At 55.9% G+C, this 24,551-nt stretch overlaps 9 protein-coding genes across 11 annotated transcripts; all 9 read right to left on the reverse strand.

Annotated features, from left to right (window-relative positions):
• Positions 1 to 131: 131 nt before the first annotated feature.
• ABB37_03360 (hypothetical protein) lies at positions 132 to 1,173 on the reverse strand (the record flags this gene model as incomplete). The annotated part of the gene is made up of 1 exon (XM_015800680.1): positions 132 to 1,173. The coding sequence occupies exon 1, from the start codon at positions 1,050 to 1,052 to the stop codon at positions 132 to 134; it is 921 nt and encodes a 306-aa protein (XP_015660687.1). The 5' UTR covers positions 1,053 to 1,173.
• A 671-nt stretch (positions 1,174 to 1,844) lies between these two features.
• On the reverse strand, positions 1,845 to 8,312 carry ABB37_03361 (hypothetical protein; the record flags this gene model as incomplete). Its single annotated transcript, XM_015800681.1, has 1 exon — positions 1,845 to 8,312. The coding sequence occupies exon 1, from the start codon at positions 8,196 to 8,198 to the stop codon at positions 1,845 to 1,847; it is 6,354 nt and encodes a 2,117-aa protein (XP_015660688.1). The 5' UTR covers positions 8,199 to 8,312.
• Positions 8,313 to 9,486: 1,174 nt separating this feature from the next.
• ABB37_03362 (putative protein kinase) lies at positions 9,487 to 10,644 on the reverse strand (the record flags this gene model as incomplete). The annotated part of the gene is made up of 1 exon (XM_015800682.1): positions 9,487 to 10,644. One exon carries the CDS (start codon positions 10,642 to 10,644, stop codon positions 9,487 to 9,489), a length of 1,158 nt encoding a protein of 385 aa, XP_015660689.1.
• Positions 10,645 to 12,015: 1,371 nt separating this feature from the next.
• ABB37_03363 (putative mitochondrial hypothetical protein) lies at positions 12,016 to 15,482 on the reverse strand (the record flags this gene model as incomplete). Its single annotated transcript, XM_015800683.1, has 1 exon — positions 12,016 to 15,482. The coding sequence occupies exon 1, from the start codon at positions 15,124 to 15,126 to the stop codon at positions 12,016 to 12,018; it is 3,111 nt and encodes a 1,036-aa protein (XP_015660690.1). The 5' UTR covers positions 15,127 to 15,482.
• Positions 15,483 to 15,808: 326 nt separating this feature from the next.
• ABB37_03364 (putative mitochondrial cardiolipin synthetase) lies at positions 15,809 to 19,005 on the reverse strand (the record flags this gene model as incomplete). Its single annotated transcript, XM_015800684.1, has 1 exon — positions 15,809 to 19,005. Exon 1 carries the CDS (start codon positions 18,056 to 18,058, stop codon positions 15,809 to 15,811), a length of 2,250 nt encoding a protein of 749 aa, XP_015660691.1. The 5' UTR covers positions 18,059 to 19,005.
• Positions 19,006 to 19,598: 593 nt separating this feature from the next.
• Positions 19,599 to 20,774, reverse strand: ABB37_03365 (putative mitochondrial hypothetical protein; the record flags this gene model as incomplete). Its single annotated transcript, XM_015800685.1, has 1 exon — positions 19,599 to 20,774. Exon 1 carries the CDS (start codon positions 20,520 to 20,522, stop codon positions 19,599 to 19,601), a length of 924 nt encoding a protein of 307 aa, XP_015660692.1. The 5' UTR covers positions 20,523 to 20,774.
• A 548-nt stretch (positions 20,775 to 21,322) lies between these two features.
• ABB37_03366 (ubiquitin-like protein) lies at positions 21,323 to 21,828 on the reverse strand (the record flags this gene model as incomplete). Of its 2 annotated transcripts, none has more annotated exons than XM_015800687.1 (1): positions 21,323 to 21,828. In XM_015800687.1, exon 1 carries the CDS (start codon positions 21,563 to 21,565, stop codon positions 21,323 to 21,325), a length of 243 nt encoding a protein of 80 aa, XP_015660694.1. In that variant the 5' UTR covers positions 21,566 to 21,828. The 2 variants fall into 2 exon arrangements, with proteins under 2 accessions (XP_015660694.1, XP_015660693.1); XM_015800686.1 differs by having other exon boundaries at positions 21,323 to 21,792.
• Positions 21,829 to 22,559: 731 nt separating this feature from the next.
• On the reverse strand, positions 22,560 to 23,203 carry ABB37_03367 (putative mitochondrial hypothetical protein; the record flags this gene model as incomplete). Its single annotated transcript, XM_015800688.1, has 1 exon — positions 22,560 to 23,203. Exon 1 carries the CDS (start codon positions 23,025 to 23,027, stop codon positions 22,560 to 22,562), a length of 468 nt encoding a protein of 155 aa, XP_015660695.1. The 5' UTR covers positions 23,028 to 23,203.
• Positions 23,204 to 23,642: 439 nt separating this feature from the next.
• ABB37_03368 (putative NAD dependent deacetylasemidazole (cobb) protein) lies at positions 23,643 to 24,415 on the reverse strand (the record flags this gene model as incomplete). Of its 2 annotated transcripts, none has more annotated exons than XM_015800690.1 (1): positions 23,643 to 24,415. In XM_015800690.1, exon 1 carries the CDS (start codon positions 24,372 to 24,374, stop codon positions 23,643 to 23,645), a length of 732 nt encoding a protein of 243 aa, XP_015660697.1. In that variant the 5' UTR covers positions 24,375 to 24,415. The 2 variants fall into 2 exon arrangements, with proteins under 2 accessions (XP_015660697.1, XP_015660696.1); XM_015800689.1 differs by having other exon boundaries at positions 23,643 to 24,405.
• Between the last annotated feature and the right edge of the window lie 136 nt (positions 24,416 to 24,551).

Below are 24,551 nucleotides of genomic sequence, written 5' to 3' on the forward strand. Positions count from 1 at the left end.
AAGATCGGTCTACTAGCCTTTCCCAAGGGAAAAGCAGAAAAGGAAAGACATCTCTACCGGAGCAAGTTGCATTGACGCAACGCACAGGTGTTCATGCACCCTGCATCCCGCAGTTCATTTCCGTCTTCGCGTCATAGGTGAGGAAGCGCGCCCCTTTGCTTCTGTGGCATCACGACTTTTCGTTGCCGCTGAGGAGGGACACCAAGTCTGGTCCCAGCGGGAGGCTGACGCGGCGGATTTCGAGAAGCCGAGGAGGACTGCGCCAACGCCGGCTGAGCAGCGGAAACATGCGTGTGCGCGAGTTGTTGCTTTTCCTTGTCGTATACGTACATGGCTCGGCCATCTTGCCGGCATCGGCGGCAGAGGAAAGGGAGCTGTTTGCGCAGCTCCGCGGAGTCGCCCAGCAAGGAGAGACCATCCGATGCCTGTGTCGCCGCCTCCACCTCACTTCGAACATTTTCAGCAGTTCGACTAGAGAAGCTCGTTAGCAGCGCTGCATCAAAGGAAGGACTCTTCGCCAAGAGCGACTGGAGGGAACGCGACGTTTGAGGTGGAATGAACGGCGCGGCGTTTGCATCCAGAGACAGTGGAGATGGGTCGACGCGCGCAGAGGACGACGGTGGCTGACCCGCTTCATGGAGAGTGTCGGGTGCACGGCCGCCGCGTTTCTCGACATCATGTACGCACAACAAGACACGCCATAAGGTGTCCGCTACCCCGTAGAGTGTCGCACCTAGTTGCCCAAGGCGAGTAGATAGTACCCGCACTTGCCGTTCTCTTTTCACTTTGTTGAGGATGTGGTGGGTGTAGTTGATGGGGTGCACGGTGCACAGCTGCGTCGCCACGTCCTTCCTTTCCGACGGAGAAGGCGAGTTCGTCCATTCCGCCACGCCTGGTGACGCCGGCGTCTCACAAGTCTCGTGTGCTATCTCGTTGAGTGACTGCAAGCAGCGGCGAATGTCGTCTGATGAAACGGAGTCGGCGTCCGCCAGCATCCCCAGCTGTGCCTTCCACGCGTCCCACATGTCTCGTTTAACATGAATCATCATCATGAGTAGGCAATTTGTCTTCGGGGTGAGGGGGGGGGGGATACGTACGGTTCTCAGTTACCACACGGCGGGCACGCCAACGGCAAACGAGAGGCACTTGAAAAGGTGTCTGTGTGTGTGTGTCTGTGTTTTTTTGGACGTTCAGAGGAACCGTTGATAAGATGAAGAGTGGAGGTGAAAGGAGGGAAAAAAACCATCTACCTTGCTGTCATCCATCTCTCAATGCAACGGAGAGGACCATGTGCTCGACCCCCACGTGACAAGCTCATCTCATGCGATCGCCTGCATCAACGGACACGAATGGAGATCCTGAAAGCAAAAAAAAAACGGTGGGTGCTCCATTGACCAAAACCAGAAAAAGGAAAATGAGCGAGGAGCAGTCATCCACGTTTTCATTGAGCAGTAGGAGAAATACGGTCTCGTTGCCAAAATATATAAATGAAGAACTTTGTTGTCACATTGCTACGTGAAGCCCAGCGAAGACTAGCTATTTACAGACAAAGGAATGAAAACAATCAATAATCAATAAACATCACAGAGTCATCACAGTTCTGAGGTGAACACAAACCGAGCAAAAAACAGGACCAGTAAGCCGGTGGAAATACCGTCGAAGTGGAAACAGCCACCCCGTCACGCATCGCCGCGAGACTAAAAACCAAGAAACAACGAAAGAGAGGGAAAGAGAGGGAAAGAAAAATATATACACACTGGTCGTAGAGTAATTTACATGCACGAGGTTTAACCATGGAGGTGTGTAATCCTAAAAAAAAAAAACGTAAATAAGACCGAGACAATTCATACAATGCTCAGAGCCGCACAGGCAGCGTAGAGCTTCGAAACGTCCAACACCGCACTCGCAGAGCCGGTGTGTGCGGCAGTCGCCTCGGACTCTCGCGTCTCCTCTGCAAAAACGGGACGCCACATCAGCGCATAAGCTCCCTGAGAGCCACGTCTGGCCGGCCCGTCGCGGCCGTTGCTAGCCATGGACCGACGATCATCGTCCAGCCCCTGACTTCCGTAAGCGTCTTTCACGAACGCAACGGATCGCATACGCGTCCTGACAGGCGTGGTGACCAGCGGCCCGAGTGAGCCTTCCGGATCCACGCTGGGCAGCGCACTGGTGCGAAGCAGCTCAACCGTCGTTGTCCCCCCTTCTTCCCTTGTCTGCGTCTGCGAAGGCGTCTCATGCAGCGCTTCGCCTTGCGCTGCAATTCCATGGACTTCCTGTGGATTCAGCTTGATAAGACGGGCAATGCGCATCGCGAAGGTCTGCAGTTGAGTCGACAACGCACGTGTGTACTCCTCTTGCACCTCGGTAGACAGTCTGCCAGACTCAACACCCACGACCTTCTTGCCGGCAGACTTCTTAGCGGCCTTTTTGGCCGCAGCTTTCTTTGACGAAGCCGCTGTGCCGCCCGTGTGGCTGCCGGCAGGGCCAGCGGTGGGCACCGCCACCGGAGAGGCGAAGCCGAGAGCGCGAGTGAGACTAAGCAACCCGAAGTCTGGCGGCAGCAGCACACTCTTCCCTCTTTCCTCGGATAGAGCAGAGATCGAGGAGGAGTGTTTTGACAAGGTGGGCGAGGTGTGCGAGATAGACGCTCTGGCCCCGTCCTTTCTTTTGCTCCTTTCGCTGTTTGTCGCCGCTGTCCCTCTCTCACCCTCCACCCTGGACGCCGACGGAAGAGTCGCCTCCGCAGAGTTAAACGCGCGCGCCATGTCCGGATAGAGCGACTGAGCTTTGTCAGTTGTCGTGCCGTCGCCTCCGGCAACCGAAGCACCAGCGGCACCAGCAGCTCCCCGCGACACCTTTCCTGCCGTATCCCCCCCGCCCCCACCGCTGGGGAGCATGGAAGTGATGCCCAGCGCCTGCATGTATTCACCTCGCAGTGTGCGACGCAGTGGATTGTCATCCCCGTTGTGGCCATCGCGCAGCCGCGCGAGTGTTCGACGGTACCGTTGATGCACCTGTCGTTCAAAGATGTCCCACTCCGGGAGTTCCACCACGCTCAGCGCAGTGCTGCTCGCCTGCGTGGGATCGACTTGCGAGCGAGACGTCGGGACGGCACGCTGCACCACACGTTGCACCATCGCCGCGGCGGTGTCGGCGCACATGCGGCCCCACACAATGTACGTCATCCGCACCGCGAACGCAATGTGCAACAGCGAGCAGCTTTCCGCTTCCTCGCGCAGGTTGAACTCCGCAAATTCGATCTCCTCCACCACCGAACCCCGTCGAGGGCCGGTGGGAGGCACCGCGTCATCGGAGTGGCAAGAGCTGCGGTTACGGTTCGCGTTGGTGTCGTGACGGTAGAAGCTCGTCGCCCCCGACATACTCAGCACCCCCGTCGGTTCTGCGGGAACGTTCAACAGCAGCGGCGCATCCGCGAACTGCTCCAGTTTCACTTCATCTTCCAGTCGCAGCAGCTCGTCGTACTCCACAAAGTGGTTGACAAGCGCCGCTGCATGCTGCGTGCTGCCCTGCACGGCGGCCATGGCCTTTGTGACGCCTTTCCGGAGAAAGGCAATCGGTATCTGCCCATCGCAGTCTTCCGCGCCTTCCGCGGCATATCTTTCGTGCCGCTCGGCACAACTCGACAGGACGCATTGCATCAAGAAGGACTGCTGCTGCTGAAAGAGGTCGAGTGTCAGCGTGAGGTAGGTGTTGTAAAGGTGCGTGTTCGCCTTGGTGACCGGGTCCACAGTGAAGAGCGTGGCAGCATTCACCACGTGACTCGGCTGGTCCAGCGACAAAGCAAACCGCAGGCGTTGCAGATGCAAACCGGTCGGTGGCATGTACCCAACGACGGAGAGGGGCTGCAGGAGCGTCGTCGCGGTCGCCGTCTCGCCTGTCGCGGACCCGCCGAAGCGGCCGCTGCCCATGGGATTTCCCTTCATCAGCGCATCTGTCAGCGAGAAGCGCGGCGTACCGCAACACGATAGCGCGTAGGTGGAGAAGCAGTGTCCCTGCAGCAGGGCGAGGATGTCGTTCAACGTGAGCAGGCCCCGAGTGGCGCTGAGACACTTGGCGACCTCGTGGCGCGTTTTGCGGTCGTTGCGCTTGCGGCGTAGGTAGCTGCGTTCTTCTCTCCCACTTGTCGGCACGGCCGAGGTGGCGCTGCCACGTGAGGCCATGGAGGTGCAAGAGGCGATCGCAGCCGCGTCCGTCGTCTTGGCGCCGACGCGGTCGCGGTAGGCATCAAGAAGAGCCGTGTGCGGGGCAAGGGTCCGCATCACTGCGTCCTCCAGCGTCATCCACTCCGGCGGTGCGTCGCCAAAGGCGAAGGCGGATAAGTTGTCCGTCGTCGGTGCGACGCCGCCGCCGCTACGTGCCAAATCCCCTCTGTCCAATTCCAGGGAAACGCCCAGCGGACCCTCACCCTCGAACACAGCAGTCTTGTTGATGTCATCCGCGTTGTCTCCATCCTGCTGCATCGAGGGCCGTCGCTCCTTTAAGTAGGCACGAATGTTGTGCAGCAGTTGTAGCTCTCTAGACCGCCGCTGCGTCGTTCGTGAAGACGAGTCCGAGTCTCTCCTCCCGGCGTCGCTGCGGTCGTCGTCGGCGGTGAGCGACACCGGTGCGGACAGCATCCCCGCCTGGGCAGTGTTGCTCATGCTGTGTACGTGCGCCTTCGGGCGATACGGTAGAATGCTCCCGTACCCCTCGCCGTCGCTGTCCGGTTCAATTTCCTCGTCCTGCCCGTCGAGTGGCGCGTCGTCAATAAGCTGCACGACCCGCGACAGGGAGGTGAGGGGGTCGTCCACCAGATATGACGTCTCCGTCGCCTCGGAGTCGAACACCGTCTTGGTGGGGTTCTCCGTCTCGCCGACGAGGTATTGGATTCGCTTCTCCAGCAGCGCAACGCAGTCGGCCTGAAACGCTTCGAGACTCGCAAAGAAGTTAACGGCCACCATCTCGGGAATGAGTTGGTGGGACACCAAATAGAACAGTCGGAAGTCAGGGTCCTGTGACTTGTACTCCATCGTGTAGTAGTACAGCGCCGCCAGCAGCTCACGCACGTCCTCAGCGAGCGCTGCAACTTCCGTATCGCAACCGTCCTCCACCGGGTTCAATTTCGGTGTGTCCGCCGTGCCGGTGACAATGGTGTTGGCGGCCGGTGCCGCTGCGTTCTCGTCGCTGGCGGGGTTGTGAAGGAGGACGGTGGCAAAGAAGACACGGCCGCAGTCCCACGGCGCAGTGTCGGACGAAGAGGAAGGGAAAGATGCTGATGCCGCACCTCCCGCTATTTTGCTGGCGGTGCTGCCGACCCAGGCGGAGCCGCCACGCGCGAGCACGCCGCGAACGCGCAGAAGAGTGGACTTGTTGGGCACCGGCGACGATTCAGAGGATGCGGCGGCGGTGGCCTCCTCGTCCACAACTCCTGGTGGGATGCCACCGGGAACGCCTCCGGCGGCGGCGGACAGCTTCGTAAAACGGGTCGAAAAGTCCACCAACGCGGTAAGAAACGTGGAAATTTCAGGCGCGGCTTCAGTGAACTCGTCGTCGTCGTCGTCGTCGTCGTCTTCCGGCACAGCTGCTGTTCCTCCTCTGCCATCACCTTTACCACCGCGTCGTACTTCGTCTGCCTTGCGCCGTGTGAAAGGGGCGTCGCCTCCCGCCGAATTGCCGCTGGTGGAGAAGTTCGGGTTGCGATGCCGTCGTGTGTTGCGCTGCGCCAGTCGTTGCCGCCTCTCTTGGATCGCTCTCAGGCGGGTTCTCATCTGTCGCGCAAAGGCGTTCAGCCGCTCCTTCCAGAAGCATCGCAGCACAAAGCGAACAGTGGCCTCGTCGTACCGGTGCACGTTCGGGATAGTCGCATTCGCTGTCGCCGCAGACGCTGCCGTCTCTTTCGGTGGTGGCTCGCTGCTATTCGCAGTCGGTGCAGCAGCAGCAGTAGAGATCTTCCTTTCACTCTCAATAAGGGCACCGAGTTGGTTGCGCAGAGGCAGCAGCACCGACGCTAACGTGAGCACCGGCACAAACTTGCGATTCAATTCGCCGCTATCGGGGAAGCTGTCCTGACCGCCGAGGTAGTCGATGGCAAAGCGTTCACCCCAGCGAAGGACGCGGCAGGCAACGGAGCCGTGCAGATTGGTGCGCAGCTGCTTCGCACGCCCACGACGCGTGGCCTCCGCCGTCACCTCGCTCACTATCAAACGCAGGACCAGTGTGGGGTCGAAGTACGCGCCGGGGTAGCAGCCGCCGTGTGGTGTGCGAGCGAACAGCAGCCACGACTGCTGATCCGCAGCCTCGGCCACCGCGCTGCCTCTCTTGCCGGAAGCCTCGTTGATCTCGGAAAGCGGCGCGGCCATGATCGCCATGCTGCGCTTCCACTCACCTTGGTCCTCCGTCATCATATAATCGCCGCGGTGTTCAACGAGGCACAGAAACTGATACACCGACCACAACGGACGCGTCGTCAACAGGTAGTCCACGTAGGAGTAGCGCCCCTCGACCGCGCTCAGCTCCTCGTAGCCCCACATGAGCTTCTCATACTTCTCTTCCAGTGACCGGTGACGCCGCTCACACAACTGCACGTACGCGTCTCGCCGTGCCACCCGTCGCTCAAGTCGCTCCAGATAATGAAAGGCGTCTGCCAAGTGATTGTGCGCCGCGTTGGCCTCCTTCTCCGTGTTCTCAAAAGCGCGTCGCGACTCCTGCAACGCCCGTTCCGTCTCACGCCATAGCTGACTTAAACGTGCCGCCTCCTGCTTGGCGTCGTTGATCTGATTACTCGCTAGCTGCTTTGCGTGTTGCGTCCGCTGTTTACTTTGCTGTGTCGCCGCTGAAAGGGCGTCGGTCGCGCGATCCTTCCACCCGTCCAGCTCCCTTCGCAGCGATTCCACTTTGCCTTCCATGGCGTGATGCTCCGCGGACCAGCGGGCGGCGGCCTCCTCCGACGTCTTCATCTGCTCCGCAAACAGTTTGTTCTCGCTCTCCAACTCGTGCAGCCGCACACACTTGGCGTTGAAGGCCGCCTCCAGCTGCTGCAACTGCGTGCGGAGATAGGTCACCTCGTACCCATGCTGGTCCAGCACGACGGCGCTGCCGTCCGCCGCCCACAGCATGTCGCGACGCGACGGCGGCAGTGTGACATTGTGACTCGGCTCATCCACCTGGCGAAACAAACGCGCATCGTCGGGGTGCTGCATGTCCGTGTACGGGTACTCAAGTGAGAAGTCTCGAGATGACGGGACCATGTTGGTGAGTGCTCTGTTCGTTTCGTGCAACACGACTTCATCCGTGTCGTCCGTGAGTGTTTGTCCCGCTGCAGTCGGTGCGGGACCATCATCAATGGTGGTCTCAGCGTCTGCAGCATTGGCCTCAGCGGTGGCGGGTCTCGCAGAGGAGGAAGGCGGTAGCGTGCCATTCCATTGGATTGGTTCGTCTAGCGGTAGGGTGCCGGTCAACAGCGGAAGATGGACGGGGCTGTTGGATTCATCCTTCGCGGACACCATCTTCATTCGCCCGCTCGTCGCGTGGGCTCGTGTGTCTCGTAACAGTGCGCTAAAGCCGGCAGAGCTAGGCGGCAGGAACGATACACTTCCGTAGCCGAAAAGGTCCCCAGCTGGCACGCAGCCATTGCAGGCGCCCACCGCCGCAGCAGCAGGAGATGAAAGGGAAGAGGTAGGTGGAAAAGATGCCGCGGCGGGGTTGCTCGTAGTGGAGATGGACGGTAAGGCTTTGGGACTCGCAAAGGAGCGCGGTGACTGCAGAATCGAGGTGCTGTCGAGCGGGTCCACTAGCAGTGGCCGCTGTCCCCGAATCAGCGCCACCTCCGACGCCTTTAGGCGCACCACGTGCATTACCTCCCGGTCCAGAAGCCCGCGTACGTCGTCGCCGTAGATCTCGGGGTGGCTGCACACGTACTGGAGGCACTGTCGTAACGCGGCGAGCGGGTCCATGACGGTGGTGGGGCGGTCTTTCAAGCCTCTATCCTCGACAAACTCCGAGTTCCGCATGGGGCTCCACATCGGAGGGAGGGGCGAGCGTGCCGTTGAGGCGGTCAGTCGGGCTGGCGACGTGTTCGCCGCGGCGGCCGTCCGCGTCGACTTATGGAGCGGGGTGAGATAGCCCGAGGAGGCGGCTGCGTCTGCGCCACTGCTGTTCTTGAACCACCGTTTCTTTTGATGGGGGTCGTTGGTGTACATGATTCCACACACAGAACTCAAAGTGAGAAAAGGAAGCGGTTCAATTACAAATATATATGTATTTACAAAGCACTGCGGAAAAGAAAAGAAAAGCAAGCCGTTCACACCCGTTTCTACGAGGTCACAACGTGGGATAATATATAATGAAAGAAAGAGAGAACGATGAAAAGGAAGGCAAGAGTGGGAAGATGCAGTCGAGGGGGCGGGAAATAGCTTTCTTTCGCTACATATGCCAATGCATTGGAAAGAAAAAGTCTCCTTGTTGGTGTTGAAGCGACAGTGGAGGTGTCTATGTGCATCGATACCCGACAAGAGACGATTCGGCTACCTGCAATACAAATCTTCTGTCTCACCGGAGAGGACCACTTCACAGTTGCACTTCGTAATCACGGAAGATCGACCCATGTGAGTTCACATCGTGTACGCGCCATCCGCCAACAGCTTTGTCTTCTTCACATCACAAAAAAAAGAAAGAATGTGAAGAGACGACATCGACACTCCAACAACGTCGGTGGACAGCACAAAACGGAAGAAAAATACGCTTGCCAGCTTGGAAGGAGAAACACTGTAAAGAAGAAGAAAGGGAAGCTCTCTGAGCGAGCTTCGATGTGACACTCTCACGGCACACATACAACGAAACGGTAAGAGACACGCTTTCCGTTTTTTTTTTTGAGCCATCAAGGTCCGCCCCTTTCATTATATTCAGGAGATCAATATCAAACAGCACCGATGGAGATGCGGGTTCCACGCAGGCAACCCCACCCACTCACACGCGGAAGCTCTTGGACACATATTCAAAAGAAGTAAAAAAAGAAAAGAAAAGAAAAGAAACTGAAGAGTCGAAGAAATAGCGGGGCAGCACCCAACGGCAAGGTCTGACGGATCTACGACTCAACAGACACCACGTAAACAGGAGGGAAGAAAACCGAAAGCAATGGGAAAACGCTATAATAGCAATACAGGTGGAAGAAAACAAAACGAAGAGCTGATTGAAGAGGAAGGAGGGAGATAGCGGCAGCAAGAGACGTCATCTCCAAAGCTAAAGTGCACTCGAAACACATGGAGTCAAAACAGAGGGGAGACGAGAGGAGCAAAAAGCTAGAAAAAAAAAAATGTTTTCTTCCTGCGCGAGTGTTCGACAACTTGGCTGGTGTGTCTCCCATTTGTTTTTTTCTTTATATCCTCTGATGAAGCGTGTGAAACCAACACCTCCTGTGGTGGGATGATGCTGGAGGGTAGAAGAGGCAGATAAATAACAGCAAAAAAACAAACATTACGATTCCCCGTTCTAGGGGGAGAACTCCCTTGTACTACCATCCTTAGGCAGCAACTCACGCGTCCCGCTCGGGGTGAGAATCTCACTCGCCGTTACGTGAAAGGAGTCGTCCTCGTGGTACTGACGATTGCGATCGCCAAAGGAAGCTAATAACTTCACCAACGCCTCCTTGCCGTGCTCCTCGCAGTGCACAATCCACGGACTCTTCAGCAGGTCCACCGCCGTACCGCGGTCATCAGGGTTTTGGCGCAGGCACGAGTCGATAAAATCTTGTGCCTCCTGGCTGCACCCAGTCGTTTCCATAATGGGGTATTTCTCTACACTATTGATCTCGCGCAGCAGGGCCATAAAGCCGTTCTGCACCGAGGAGAACGGGTAGCGGCCGAGCATGATCTGAGCCACTACTACGCCCACACTCCAGATATCACTCGGGGTGCTATACCGGCGCCCCTGGATGCGCTCTGGACTCATGTAGGTTGCCGTACCCACAAACGAGGTGACGCCGATCGTCTCAGCGCTCGTCGCGATGCCGAAGTCTGCCAGCTTCACACATCCGTTTGAGGAAAGGAGGACGTTGGCGGGTTTGATGTCGCGGTGAATCTGCCGGAGCGACTTGTGCTGGTTCGGCTCCGTCACAATGTTCGACTTGGTGTGCAGAATCTCTAGTGCGTGCAGCATCTGAGATGCGATGTACCCCGCCACCTCCTCCGGCAGCTTCACCTTCTCCGCGATCAGCTCATCAATGTTGCCCCAGTCCATGTACTCCATCACGAGCCGAAGGGCCCCGTTGCGGTAAAAGGCGTTGTACAGCGTCACCGTGTAGTCGTTCGACTGCGCCGTGAAGATGTAGCGAAGTTCTGCCGCAACGGTTTGCCGCGTGCGGTTGTCCACCGTGCTCGGAATCGTAATCTTCTTCACGGCGAAGACGGACCGGTCCGGCGTGACGTACATGGAGACATTGCCCTGCGTTCCCTGACCTAGGTGGCGGACTCGCTTAAGGTTGTCGATGTTCAAATCGGGGCGGCGCACCTGCAAATCGCCGCCGCCGATGAATTCCACCCCACGCGGGCCCACGCGAATGTTGCCCACCTCAAACTCGTCACTCTCCTCCGGCGGCTCCGGCGGGGCCGTCTTCTTCGGCGGCAAGCGCTTCAACAACTTCGGTGGCATGACTCAACTGACTCAACAAACACAGAGAGCCAAGCAACGCAGGAGCGAAAAGGAAAAGGGGAATTACAGTGACAACTATATTTAAATGGTGTTTGATGTGTACGGGATTCTGTGTCTTCAATGAGATCTAAGGCTGAGTTGGCCGGGGGGAGGGGGGGGGGGGAAGAACGCGTGAGTTGTGTTTCCAGATGCACGTCGATTGTCAAGACGATGCTCGAGGTACGTCCCTAAACGTAGCGACGGGATACCAAAATACACCAGGAGAGAAAAGGCGCACTGAAAACAACGAGTGCAAAGACAACAAACAAATGCAGGGGGAAAAAACAAAAACAATCGTTGCGCATAAATCGAAGTCAGAACGTACAACAGAAGCGTATCATGCAATACGGTAGATTCTCAACTCGTGTGTCAGCCGCCGTACCTTGCCGCTTTGGCTTGATAGACGCGCAGTCAACGACTTGGTGTCAAATCAAAAATAGACTCAGTCAGCTAGGAGACGAAAACGAAAAGGTGAAAGCGCCTTGGAAGAGGGGAGGAGAAAACCTTCAAAAGAACACCAGAGAAGCACACAGCTCAAAGAACGAACAAAAAAAAATACCACGACAACGATGCGAATAGGCTGAGGACCAAAAGATGTTGTCCTGCGTTGTTGATATCAACAACGCAGGACAACACGGGAAGACGAAAAAAAAAAGGATAGAAGAGACAGTTTTGAGAAAAGAAAAGGAGAAAGAAGAACATTTTTTGTAAGTGTAGCGTGTTGAGTAACATGCAAAACGACTGGGTATGCTGATTGGAGTGGAAGGTACTTCACAAGGGAGACGGACGTACCTTAATACGGAAAGTGTTAGCCTTTCACTTTCAATCTTTCAAAATGAAATTTAAAAAGATGCGCTTCTCTTCGCACCACATTGTGGGACGCAAATAGTGAGCCCATCTATCACTTCAAAAACAAAAACCTAGAGGGGGATTAGGGAGGCGTTTGAACTCATTGTCATTCGATTTCCATCATTAATTAATCCTTTCTTTTTTGTTTTACTCTGCACCTTTACCAAGGAGGACAAAAACAGCAACGCAGTTGGAAACCATCACTGACTGCAAAGAATTACCTAGGTCGGGGGAAGTACGAGCGGCAGCAATACACCGCAACTGCTTGCTTCCATTTCCCTTCTCAGTTGTACAACACGAGCGAGAGCGAAAACCGTGCGTGGCAGCAAAGAAAAAAAAAGGAAAGGCGAATGGGCGTCCTGGATAACCAAACGTTACGCGAACATCGGCAGCCCGCACACGTTCCCTTTCTTTTTAAGTTTTTGTCGTTGTTTCTTTGCTTTTCCATTCGCGCTTCCATCATCGTCTCCACGGCACGCTTCGCTATTTGCGGAACTTAATCACGCTGGTTTCTCTTTTGCCGATCGTCTGCACTTCTTTTTGAAAGTACTGCGGATAGGCATCGACAGCGCGGCTCAGCGAGCCGTAGTGGTCGCACAGCGTGTCCACCGCAGGGGCGGAGAGGTGCATGTAACGCAGCGCACGTAGAGTCACCCCATCTGGACCGATCGGCAGCTGCAGCATCTCAGCTATCGCGTCCTCGACGCTCATGGGTGTCGCTGCACTGGCCAGCGTACTGGGTCTCGCGCTATCCGACCGTCGTCGCAGCATGACCGTCCCGCGCTCGGTGAAGTAGTCCAGAAACTTACTGGCACGAAAATTCGCTTTGTGCGGCAACGCCGCGCGCATCACCGGTGGCAGCCGTCGCATGACCTGTGAGACGCGCACCGGGTAGTTGGGCAGTAAGTTGGCGATCTCCTCGTGTAGCACCTCTGGAAAGACGATAGGGTTATTCGGATCCAGCACGAGGAGATGGCGTCGGCACGTCGGCACGTGTCCTTCTCCGATGTTGCGCGAAAACATCACACGTTCGTTTTCACCGACCTGCGACGCCGACTGTTCCTCGTTGTCGTCGAAGGAGCGCGGCAGCACCACCCGCTCACCGGTGTTGAAGCGACGCTCCATGAAAGGGATAGGCGCCAACTGGCCCTCGGGGTCGTGGGCAATGACGTACAGCAGATCAGCACTCATCTGGAAGAGCTTGCCGTGGTAGCGCAGAAAATTCACGAGCCCTTTGTACTCGCGGCGCAGGTAGTGTCGCTGCTCGACAGTGTAGCCGTGGTACACCCGCTCCACCGACACCCACCGCCATATCCGCAACGGTGGGGCACCGGGGTTGTACTGTGATGCAGCCTTCGAAAAAAAGTTCTCGTAGCTGCAGCCGCGCGCGACCGACGGCGGCGGGGCCAAAAAACGAGCGGCCAAGGCCGCCAGCTCAGCGTCGGGGCTCGTCGTTTCGTCCCAGTCGCTGAGGCTGCGCGGTGCGACGTCGGGTGGGAGGCGGCGAACGTAAATGTCTTCTAACGGTAGCCCAAATACGGTGATGTCGTCCAAAGACGCGCCTTGCGGCAGCGGCGCTCGAAATCCGCGTGGGGCAAACGAGCTTCCCTCATACCCCTCAGCGCCGCGGTGCTTGTGGTTGCTGAACCCGGCCCCACGCGAATCCTCCTCTTCGCCGCGGGCGTCAAAACGAGCATCTTCACCTTCGCCGCCGTCTTCGTCGTCCCCCAACGAACACGGACGATTGTCGTCGTCTGTGAAGGTCGTGTTGTTGTCGGCACGAGCGCCGCCTGCTGGGCCACCACTCTCCTCGGCTGGCGATCGTAGCGCTGCCGCTGCTTCCACGGCCGTTGCATCCGTATGTGCCCCTGTAAGAATGCCTTCCACGTCGATCAAATCATCCTTTATCGCCTGCTGGAAGCGAGCGGAGCGTTCGGCCAGTTCCGCCGCGGACACAGCGGATGTTCCAAATCGGTTCCCATCTGTCGTCTTCGTCGTCATCATCTGGGTTGGCATCGCCTCGACCACCGCGGGTTTGCTCAGCTGGTCGTCGCTGTCCCAACCCTCTGCGGACGTGACGTCGCCGTCGTGTTCGTCCTCGTCCATCTCGTCTCCGTCTCGTGTGCTACATCTCTCTCGCACCACCGAGTCTGTCGCCGCTGCCCTTTGCTCGCGCGCCACACGCAAGACGGCTCCATCGACAAACACGTTGGGATCACTCTCCGTTAGACTTACGAGCTGAAAGACATTGACGTACTGACACAGCACTCGCAGCACCGTCTGCTCCGGCACGCTGGACAGCAATTTCGCGTCCTCTGGCGGAAAAGAATTGATCCACTTCATCAAGTTAAACGGCGCATAACGGTTCCTTACGTATGGACGAGTCTTGGTCGCTGCAAACGTCGCAGCCGCACCATCTGCAGTGTCGGACGGCGGAGTCGGAAAGCGCGGTAGGTGGCGGACGAGTGCGTGAAAGATCTGCACGAAGACCGGTATGCGCTCCTCGAATCGCCCGGCAGCCGCAGAGCCGGACCTCGGCGTAACCGCGGTTCCGGCTACAGAACCCGATCCGTCGGTCTCCATCGGCGCCAGCGCCAACGGAGTCGTCTGAGAGCCGGACGGCAAGGTGGCGGCATCCAAATCTGGTACACCCGTGGGCTTGTGGAGACGCTCCTTGCGCATCGCGTGGTCGGCCTTGCCATAGCTTGGGTGCTGACGCACAAACCAGTAGTTCGAGTTCAGCTGGATGGTGGACCTAGAGTAGCGACTGTACGTGTACTTGAACAACATCGGGTAGCGAGCAAACGCGACGATCGAAAACTGGGCGGGGCCCCACTGCTGATATATCCGGCGTACAAGGGACTGTGGCAACGCTTGCATAACGGCCCGACTATCGACTGGAAACGTCGGGACGTACGGGAAAAACGCTTCGGCCACCTCAGAAGCGGTGTACATACCGGACTGACGATACATCTTATCCAACTTATGCATATCGTCTCCTAGGTAGGTAACCATAGCATCCATGGGTAGAAGGTTTGCCTCGCGCTGCTGCTCAACTCGACGACGCACCGCTATCCCTTTCATAAAGGTGTACGACTCCAGTCGCCATCTTTCCACTTCTTCGCGACGCAGCGGAGGCACTGCCGTGTCGATGACAAAGGTGCGAAGCATGCCCTTGATCGTCACTTTCGTCGACGTTTTTCCTTCTTCTGCGTCTGCGCCGTCGGTGCTGTTCGCCAGAACAGCGCTGTTCCCGGCATCGCCTCCCCCTCTTCCTACGCTGCGCGGGGTCTTTCCGACGGCGTTGCTTTCCACAGCGGCGCTGGGCGTCAGAAAACGTTTTTCCTCCTCCTCACTGAAGTAATAATCGGCGCCGGGAGTCCAATCGCACGCTGGTGTTTCGGGCACCGAAGAGGGATGCTTCGTCGCAGCAGTCGACGACGACGCTGACGTAGCGCTGACCCTCCGTGCCGAGGGTGCGGGCCTCGAAAACCGCCTTGCGTGACCATAGATTACGCAGTAGAAACACCCGTGCCGCTGCATCCCATCAAGGAGGTATAGTTGCGGCCCCGCAGTCCTCAGACGTGGAAACATCGCTCCCTTTTGCTTTTTAGCGGCCTGACCACCCCCCCCCCCTTTTTTTTTGCGTTGGGTGAAACTCGATAAAAGTGATAAAGCGGGAGCAATTGCAAAAACAGGCTGTGCGTGGAACACGTGTTACACATGAGCAGGAAGGAAGAAAACGGCGAGGAGAGCTTTGGAAAGTTAACTTCGGTAATGCAGGCTTTATTCCTCGGAGACGGGCTTTTATTTTTGAGTTTCAAGCCAGGATATTGTAGGTCAGGAGACGTGTTACGAGTCTTTGGCAAGGAGCCGGTGTCGAGTGAAAACCGAAAGGCGCACGCTTTCGTCCCCCCGGGGAAAAAGAATCCGCCCAACCGACCCGCTTCTAAAAAGGGAGTTCGTGCACAAAAACGGGGATGTAGCAAGATGCAGTAGAAGAGAGAACAGAAAAAAAAAACCAGTTGTTGCACTCGACATCTGCGTTCTTTCCTTTTGCAAGGTGCGCGGCGTAGAAGTGCGCTTGTGTGCCGTTGAGACGAATGCTCCTTGATCGCCATCACGTGGCGTTTCTTTTTCCCTTTAAAGCATTACTGTCTCATCAGCGACTGTACGTGCAAAAACGGAGATGAAAGAAAGAAAGAAGAAAAAAAAAACGAGAAAACAGCAAACACGAGAGGAGGGGATCGCTACATGGTGCCGCGCGGTGCGAGTGCTACTTTCGTGGGACGCCGGGCCTATCCACTACATCCTCGTTCGAGAAGGAGCGGAAAGCGATGCGGTCAAGCAGAAAGACGCACTTGTAGAACAGCCAAGATGTGAAGCGCAGCCATCGGGAGCGCTGCTGGTGATCCTCCAGTCGTACCTCGACGCTCTCCGCCAAATCCTTCAGAAATTGCATCTCCATCTCTCTCGCCACTGCCAGGTCGAGGTGGCACAGGCACACCTCCAAGTTGCGATTGCTCATCAAATCCCAATTGTAGCTGCCGATAGAGCTCCACATGCTGTCGACGACGACGGTTTTGGCGTGCATGATCTGCTCCCCCTTAAACTCGTAGATCTTTACCCCCGCCGTGAGAAGCCGCTCCGTTATGTAGTTGGACGCGTGCCACATGAACCACGGGTCCGTTGTCTGGTTGCTCCCGGCAAGAAGGCGCACATCCACTCCCCGCCTCGCCGCCTGCATCAGCGCGGCGAACAGCTTCCGCGTGGGCAGGTAGTACGGGGTGGTGATCCAGATTCTGCGGTGGCACTTGCGGGTGACCTGCCACAGCGCGTACTGGATGGAGTAATCGCGATAGCGCGGGTTGCACGAGAGGATTTGCGTTGTCGGTCGACGGCGCAGCAGGTACATCTCCGCTTCCGGGACCGGCTCCTCATCCAGGAGTGGCATGCGGCGCAGCATATCCGTGAAGGCCCGCTTGTGGGGCAGATCCGTAGCGCGATAGAGCGCCGCTCGTCGCGCAGCCATCAGCTTGCGGCGCATCGCGGATGTCTTCGGTCCTGGCGGCTTCAACTCGTTCGCCGCCGGCTCCGTTACGTTGTTGTCTTGCGGTGCAGCGGCCACCACTCGGCCGGTCTGTTTCGATTGCAGGCTTTCTCGCATGGTGTCAATGTCGGTGATAGTCAATGTGGGCTTCTTCGTTGCATTCGCCGTGCCGTCCGTCGCGGTGCGGCGCTCCTGCTCCTTCAGCATCTGCAACGCGATCTCCGTCGCCTCCATGTCGAAGTCGGCATCTGTCGTCCCTGCCTTGTTCCACTGCATCAAGGTGCGCAGCTGATTCTTCTGCTTCTGCCAGCGCAGTCGCATCACCTTGACCGAGGCAGAAGGAATATCCTGCAGTCGCCGCCCGCTTCGCCATCGCTCCGCCTGAAAGGCCCGGTAGAACTCGTTGCGCGCCATACGTGCGCGGCCCTCCTCCACCCGACGCGTAATCTGCTGCGACGCGATCTGCCGCCATCGACGCCAGCCGTACTTCCACGGGTGCGGCTGCTTCGTGTCGCGGTAGACCTCCGCCAGGTGCGCCGCCGCCGGTCCCGTGACACCGCACTGGGTGTCACGGAACTTGCCGGTGCCGCCGACAGCCGTTCCGCAGTATTCGTTGCCGATGTTCAACCCGCCGCAGAAGCCCTGCTCCGAGTCGACCAATAAAATCTTTCGATGGTTGCGGAGACCGGGACTGCGCTTCCAGTCCAGACCCTTCACAAAGTACCGCAACACACTGCGGAAGAAAGGGCGATACGGGATCACCTTCGCACCGCACTGCGTCAGCTCCTCCGTGAGTCGGCTTCGCCCAGAAATGTTGCCACCGCAGTCGTAGAGCAGCTCCGTGTCGCAGCCACGCTGGTGGGCTTGCACGAGTTTGTGCACGGTGGTCTGCCCAACAAAGTCATCCTTGCAGATGTACGTCTGCCAGTGCACCCGCTGCTTTGCGGTATCGACGGCGGCCCACATGCTCTCGAAAGCCTTCGCGCTGTCGTGGTACGGAGTCACCGTGTTGCCTGCGGACACCTTGCCCAGCACCGCCAGGGAGCTGAGAATGTCATCCCACCGCTTGTCAAACGGGACGGCGCTGTAGTAGCGCTTCGCGTCGTGGAAGGTGGACTGCATTTTGTCGAAGTAAAACGACGCGGCGGCAGCGGCGTCTGCGGCCCGGTGACTGTCATGACGTGAGTCGTTCTTGGCTTGGTCGCCATGGCGTGTGTTTGTGTACCGATTTTCAAAAGGAGAAGAAGAGCTCACTGTCAACGGAGCCCCAGAAGAAGACTCCAGCGTGCGTGCGGCAGAGGCGGAAAGCTGCTCGTAGGCGCTCACGGCGGTATGAAACGCCTGCTGCAGTTTTTCCCGCACATTTGCGGTCGTTTGAAACTGCACGCGCCGCTGCTGCAGGCGCTCCAGCAACGAAAGTGTGTTGCCGCCCTCGGTGGCGTTGCCTTTGCCGTTCCATGGATGCAGTCCGAGCATTGACACCAAAGGACTGTGATCAGAGGCGGTGGAAAACGCGCTCGAGGTTGCTGCGTTGCTGTCGTGCGCATTTGCCTTCGTGTTGTTCACGTACGATGATGATGATGATGATGATGATGATGGTGGTGGGGATTCTTGTTCTGCTGTGTCGCTCCTACCCGCCGACTGGCGAGCCGTTTGCGCGACATGCTGAATGCGATTCTTCGGTGAGTTCTTGACTTTGTTTACGCCGAAATTTTGAATTAAAGCACGGAAGTTTTGTTTCGGTGCCATTATCTTCCCACTTGCTGAACTCGAAAGAATCTCAAAAAAAAAAAGAGAGAATAGCGCGTGCGTGAAACACGAAGAGCAAATATTAATAATAATGTGGATAAGTTCAGTAATACTTAGAATGGCGACCTCCAAAGCGGTATAACGAACAACAGGAGAACAAATTACCTACACACGTGAGGGGAAAAAAACCTCGCTCTCTAGATATGAATAAACAAAAGCGGCCGCACTTGAAGTATAGGATAACAGTGCCGCTGCAACGGAAGAGCTTATTTCCTTCGCCAGAGCGTGTAGATACACAAACGCGCGCCACAGAAAGCTCTACGCCACACAAATAAGTTCGAGAAATGAACTGAGATGCATGTTATCGGCTTATACAAAGAAACAAACGTTAGTAGTATATGCCCGCCAATGTGAATAAAAGTGAAGAACTATTCCCTTCCAATCCCACGGTGGCGCTAATGTGTATGTTAATTATTATTTTTTTTTCAATCGAATACGATCTCGGCTGACACAGTTGACACTTTCGTGTTCTGTTGTCGCGGATATTCGTCTTCTTCTTTCGTCGGGAAACTGAGTACTTTTGTTGGTCTTTGTGCTCGCGTAGAAGTTCTTTTGCCCCCCTCGTTTCTTTGGTGTTAGTCGAGTACTCTATTCGGCCTCATAGCACGAGTGGCTGCGTGGTGGATAGCGTGGGGAAAAAACAAAAGCGGGAGGGAAAGTAACAGAAGAGCCCGTAAGAAGAAGAGCAACCTCTTTCCGACGCTGCACATCGAATGACGCGCAGCTATCGTCAATTTGTAGCGCGAAACATCACGAGAATGTCTTCAAATTCTGCGTCTGACAGTCAATGGCTAAGTTTCACATTTGTAAAGGAAGGCCACACGCTGAGCGTGGAGCTGTTGATTCCACCGTTTAAAAAAACAAACCCTATCAGATGATCTGTGTTTCTACCAATTTATCACATTTCGTTGTGATGACGAATGAAACAAACGACGCGCGTCTCTGCCAGACAGTCGTTAGCGTCCTCATTGAACCGTCCTACGCAGCAAGCAAGGACGAGAGGCACAAACCAGCGTAAACGGCGGAAAAACATCAGAGGACCCCCAAAAATATTAGGACAAGGACAAGTCTGACGATTGTCTCCTCTTCCTTAATGTGTCATTCGTGTTCTTTTTTCTTACCTTTCATAGCTGCAACAGTGCAATCGACTGTGGTTGACGACGCAACAACAGTTTGTGGAATTGGCATTTTCCTTTCCTTTTCTTCCTCAACGATCGCGGTACTGCTTGGCACGGTTCTTGCGCTTCAACAGCCCAGCGTCTTCCGTTTCCAGAAACACCACCTTGCGTCGCTCCACCTCCTCGTCACGCTGCCGCTCTAACAACATTTGTTCTTCCTCCGTCTGCGTCGGGAACTTCAGCGGCCACCAGTCAGGGAAGTTTACCCAATCGTACACCTCCGGCGTCATGTTGCTCATAAACGTCCGCGCATCCAAGCGGGTGTCATCGGCGGAGCGAGAGAGCGTGACCGCCTCGCGCGTGCGCTTGTCCTCCTCCTCCATCGGACGATAGTCATACAAGAAGGCACGGTACATGGGCTGCAGCTCGGGTGACACCTTGTGAATGGGAACCTGATTCATCTGCTGCTCGTGCAGGAAAGTTCGTAGTCGGCGACGGTGGTAATAGTTCATGCCGTAGCAGCCCAGGCCGTACAACACACCTACGAAACTGCCCGCAAACACGCCTTGCCCGAACGAGCCCATCTGCGAGACGAGCGTCAACACCACGGCGCCTGCCGTACCCGCAACGATGGGGTAGTAAAATTTGTCGTGGTACTGATTGCGCATCACCAACAGCTGATGAAAGGCGCTCGTGAGCAGACCCACCGCGGCAAAGGTGGAGGTGTAGCGCCACATAATTCGATAGCGGCCAATGTAGCGCCCTTCGACGCGTGACTGACGGAAGCCAACGCAAAAGCCTGCGAGGGCGCCGTAGCAGGCGACAGGAAACACGCTCTGCAGAAAGCCGCGCCTCCACCGCCACTCAAGGTAGTTGTTCACCTCGATGCCGTAACGGTGAGGCGGGAGACCGCCGTGGCGTACCGCCGCGTAAATGTCTTCCTTATCGGAGGCGGCCCTGCTGCTGCTTTGGAAGCGGTCATCGTTGCCGGTTCGAAACGGCCAGAGCGACATCGAGAACGCCGGAGAGATGCATAACTGCGAGAAGGCTAGGAGTTGCCACGCTGTCAGGCGGGAAAATGAAAGAAGTCCCCAAAGACTTCTCACTCAGTAGCTATGCGAGCCAGCCGGTTGGCGAAGCCCCACAGCTATCCACACTCCTGCTCTCTCGCGTCCACCAGAAGAAAGAAACAGTACCGACACGAATAAGGGCACCTGCTCCGTGCGTGCAAAGCCCCTCGATATGACGCAACCGTTATACGAGACTGGAGCAGAAACGAATAGCGTAGAGACGCGCCCGAGAGGAAATCCGAAGAAAAACACGGGAGACAAATAGGGAGAGGAAGAAAAAGGTATCATCCGGCAGAGGACAAGAAATCAGCACCACAATCTTTCCTTCCGTATTCGCGTCAAAACAAAGGAAAGAAGAGAAAAGAGGTGCATGCGGGATGAACGTGCAAAAATTGTGTTGCGAACGCAAGCTGGCAGGGTTGCACGGTGAGCAGACGGCGAAACGGTGCGAGTTGAGGTTCGCTGCTAGCAAGGATCGATCCAATCGTAGTCCAAAGAGGAGAAAAACCCCTAGATTGACTAAATGTCAAATACTTCTGTTCCTTCTTTGTTAGTTTCATTTTTTGACAATTTCAATCATTATTCACAGAGGAATCAAACGCTGCCCGCTTTAAAACTGCGAAGAACGACAGCAAAAAGGGGGAAAAAACGAAGTAATAAAACTTGGAGAACCGGCCATCAACGCGTCGAGACCTCTTCCTTTCTGCTGAACTGCCATTCTAGTACTCTTCCTCTCTGTGTGCTTAACAGCCCGCACGAAGAGCCAGCACCATGTTGATGGTCACACCAGCGTGGATGTTACACTCCTCCAGGGTCGCGTTGTCCTCCAACTTACGGCCACCGTGCAAGAACATGATCATCTTCTGCGGGATGCCTTCCGTCTCCTCCAGCTTGGCTTTGATATCACCGACAGTGTTGTCGGGGCCGAGAACGGAGATGGAGATGCGCTGACCTGTGGTTGAGATGACGCTAAAGGTGAAGGTCATGGTAGACTAATAAGATGAATAGAAGAGAAGAAAACACGAGAAAAAGAAAAACTGAGGAGAAAGCAAACGACTGCTTTGGACAATGTGCGCAATGGACGATGCAGGCACTGAAGAGCTTTTTGCAAAGAAGTGGGACGTTTGTGTGTGCGTATTCAACTGAGAGAGCAATGTCGATGAATAGAACGACACGACCAAAACAGAAGTGGAAAGAGAAGAGCACAGAAACCTGCACAGGGTAGCAATTTAAGAGAATAGAAACACACTGAAACGTGGGGACGGAGAGTAATAGAGGACGTCTGAATAAGGTAACGCGTGTCAGAGAAGCCGACCAGATGGGAGCTTGACGAAAAGCACAACATTCACTTCTTGAACGTCCTGCGTTGTGTGACGCAGGGACGAAGGAGGGGGGGGGGAGGGAGAAGAGAGCGAACGACCGGCGTCGTTGCTTTCGCGCAAAGAAGTGGCATATGCCTTGCCTGCGTCAAGGTGGTGCGCGCAGGAGAGCAAATACTTCGTTTCATCGTGCTGTAAATCAAAGACGCAACGACGCCTTTGTGTGATGATTGGGCCCGGTTTGATTTGAGGTCTTCTTGTAGGGAGAGATTACCAAAAAGGAAGAGAAGCGCTTCTACTGTGTTTCACATGCAGCACATTCGACGAGAAAGAGTAATAGCATTTGGCTGTCCCGAAGGTGATGATGTGGATGATCAGAAGAACGACAAAATTGTCCTCGCAAGGAAAGAAATATACATTTAAAAAAAAGTGTATAGACCGACTTCTCGCTCACGCCGCATAGAACAGGTTGGCACAGCTCATGATATATTTTGCGCTTGTTGGACAACCTAAAACTGCGCTGTCACAGGTATTTTTTCTATGTAGATCGTGCAGCAGCGGAGAGTGCCCTTGGCAGTCGCCCCCAACGGCAAACAGACGTTGCTTCATCGATCCTTTACCCACGCCACAACCATACAAAACACTCTTTCCCGCACACACCTTATTCCGTCTTCTTCTTGACATCCTGATTCGGAGATCTCGCGTTCATGTAACGCCGGCTGCGGTGGCCGCTGCCCGACACGAAGAGCAGCGCACCGATGAGCGCAACGTTCTTCAAGACGTGCTGTGCGTTCTCCTCCGACGTACTTGCCGGAGCATCGAGATCCACGTGGAAGGCGATGGTGATAACGACGGTGCCAATGGCCAGGAGGAACGAAAAGAAACTGCGGCCCACGCCAAGCAGAATAAAGAGCGAGAAAGACACAAAGATGGCTCCCGTAGCGCGAATCAGGTTAAGGTACTGCGAGGGCGACAGAGACAGGCCGACCCACGAGAGCATGCGAGGAAAGTTGCTCTTGGACAGCAGGGCCGCACCAATAGACGGGGCGGCAAGTTTCTGCACGCCGCTGGCGATGAAGATCAGAACGATCAGCGCCAGGCCGGTGTAACGGATAAGGTTGCGCAGCATGGTGTTGGAGAAAACGAGGTTTCGCTTCTGCTGCTCGTGCGTGACGGATATAAATAACGCTATTGCAAAGGGAAAAAAGAATGTGTAACGACCGCTACCGCTAGAGCGTTTTTGTGCGTCGAGAGGTTGTTGCTGTGAAAAGGGGGTTCCTTTGTTTTCGCGATGAACTGAAGAACTGGAGAAGGAAAAAGCCAGGAGCGTTCGTTTGATGCAGCAGAAGACGAGATGAAAAGCAGGAGGGGGGCGGGGGGAAGAGAGGAGGAAATAATTAAAACGGAAAGAAAAAAAAAAGACACAATGGAAAAGCATTCACGCACATGCTACCTTCCCTCGTCATTTGGTCACTCGAGAACACGTTCACCACAGCATTTCTTCGCTTACGCAGTTGTCATGTGGGAAGACACACACATACAAGCAAGAGATCTGCGGTGAACGGTGTAAACAATGACAGTGTTACTATTTGATGGTCGCCGCTGATGGCGGTATGCCGTGTCTGGGAACATAAAAAAGCAGTAAAAAATGAACGGAAGAATCATCGAGAAACACAAAGACACGCCTTCCGCATGGCAACGAGAAGTGAACCTAACCACCACAAAAAAGAAAACGCTAAGGGTGCTAAAGCTTAGACTGCTCCTCAAGCACTGTCCGCACCCACGCCGGCACAATCTCGCCCGCTTTCCCGTAGCGGGACTTCTGAAAAAGAGTGTTGTTTGAGCCTTCTTGTAAGTTCAACTCCAAGGTCTGCGCGCCGTAGAACTCCGCCCGCTGCACGAATCCCGCTGCGGGGTAGACATTGCCGGACGTCCCAATGGATACAAAAAGATCCGTCTCCGCCAGGGCGGCGTCGATGTCGTCCATGAAGAGCGGCATTTCGCCGAACCAGACAATGTGCGGCCGCAACGTATAAAGCGCATTACAGTCTGGACAGCGATCCACTTCGCGATCGATGTCTTTCAGCCAGGGAAAAACGGCACCCGTTTTGGTGCAGCGCACCTTCAGCAGTTCCCCGTGCATGTGCAGCACGTTCTCCGATCCGGCGCGCTCGTGCAGGTTGTCGATGTTTTGCGTCACTACCACGACCTTGGTTTTCCCCTTTAGTTCCTTCTCCAGCGTGGCGAGTGCTTTGTGTGCCTTGTTCGGCTGGACAGAGTCAGCAAGCAGGTTGCTCCGGCGTTCGTTGTAAAAGCGCTGCACCAGCGCCGGGTTGGTGAGAAAGGCATCCGGGCAGGCAACGTCCTCGACGCGGTGAGAGCACCAAAGTCCGTTGCTGTCGCGAAAGGTAGGGATGCCGGACTCGGCTGAGATGCCGGCCCCGGTGAGAATCGTGATGCACCGATATGGCCGCATCCTTCATTCTTTTTTTGGGGGGAGGGTGCTCTTCAAAACACTACAAATGTACAACCGCAAAAGCGAAAGGGGGGGGGAGAGAAAAGTGACAAGAGAAAAAGATAGCAGCGGAGTGAGTGTGGTCCGCCCTCTCACGAGAATCAGCGACTGGAGATGCGCGAAGAACGGGTAACGGGG

This window comes from Leptomonas pyrrhocoris (assembly GCF_001293395.1).
Source record: "Leptomonas pyrrhocoris isolate H10 chromosome Unknown, whole genome shotgun sequence".
Lineage (NCBI taxonomy): Eukaryota > Euglenozoa > Kinetoplastea > Trypanosomatida > Trypanosomatidae > Leptomonas > Leptomonas pyrrhocoris.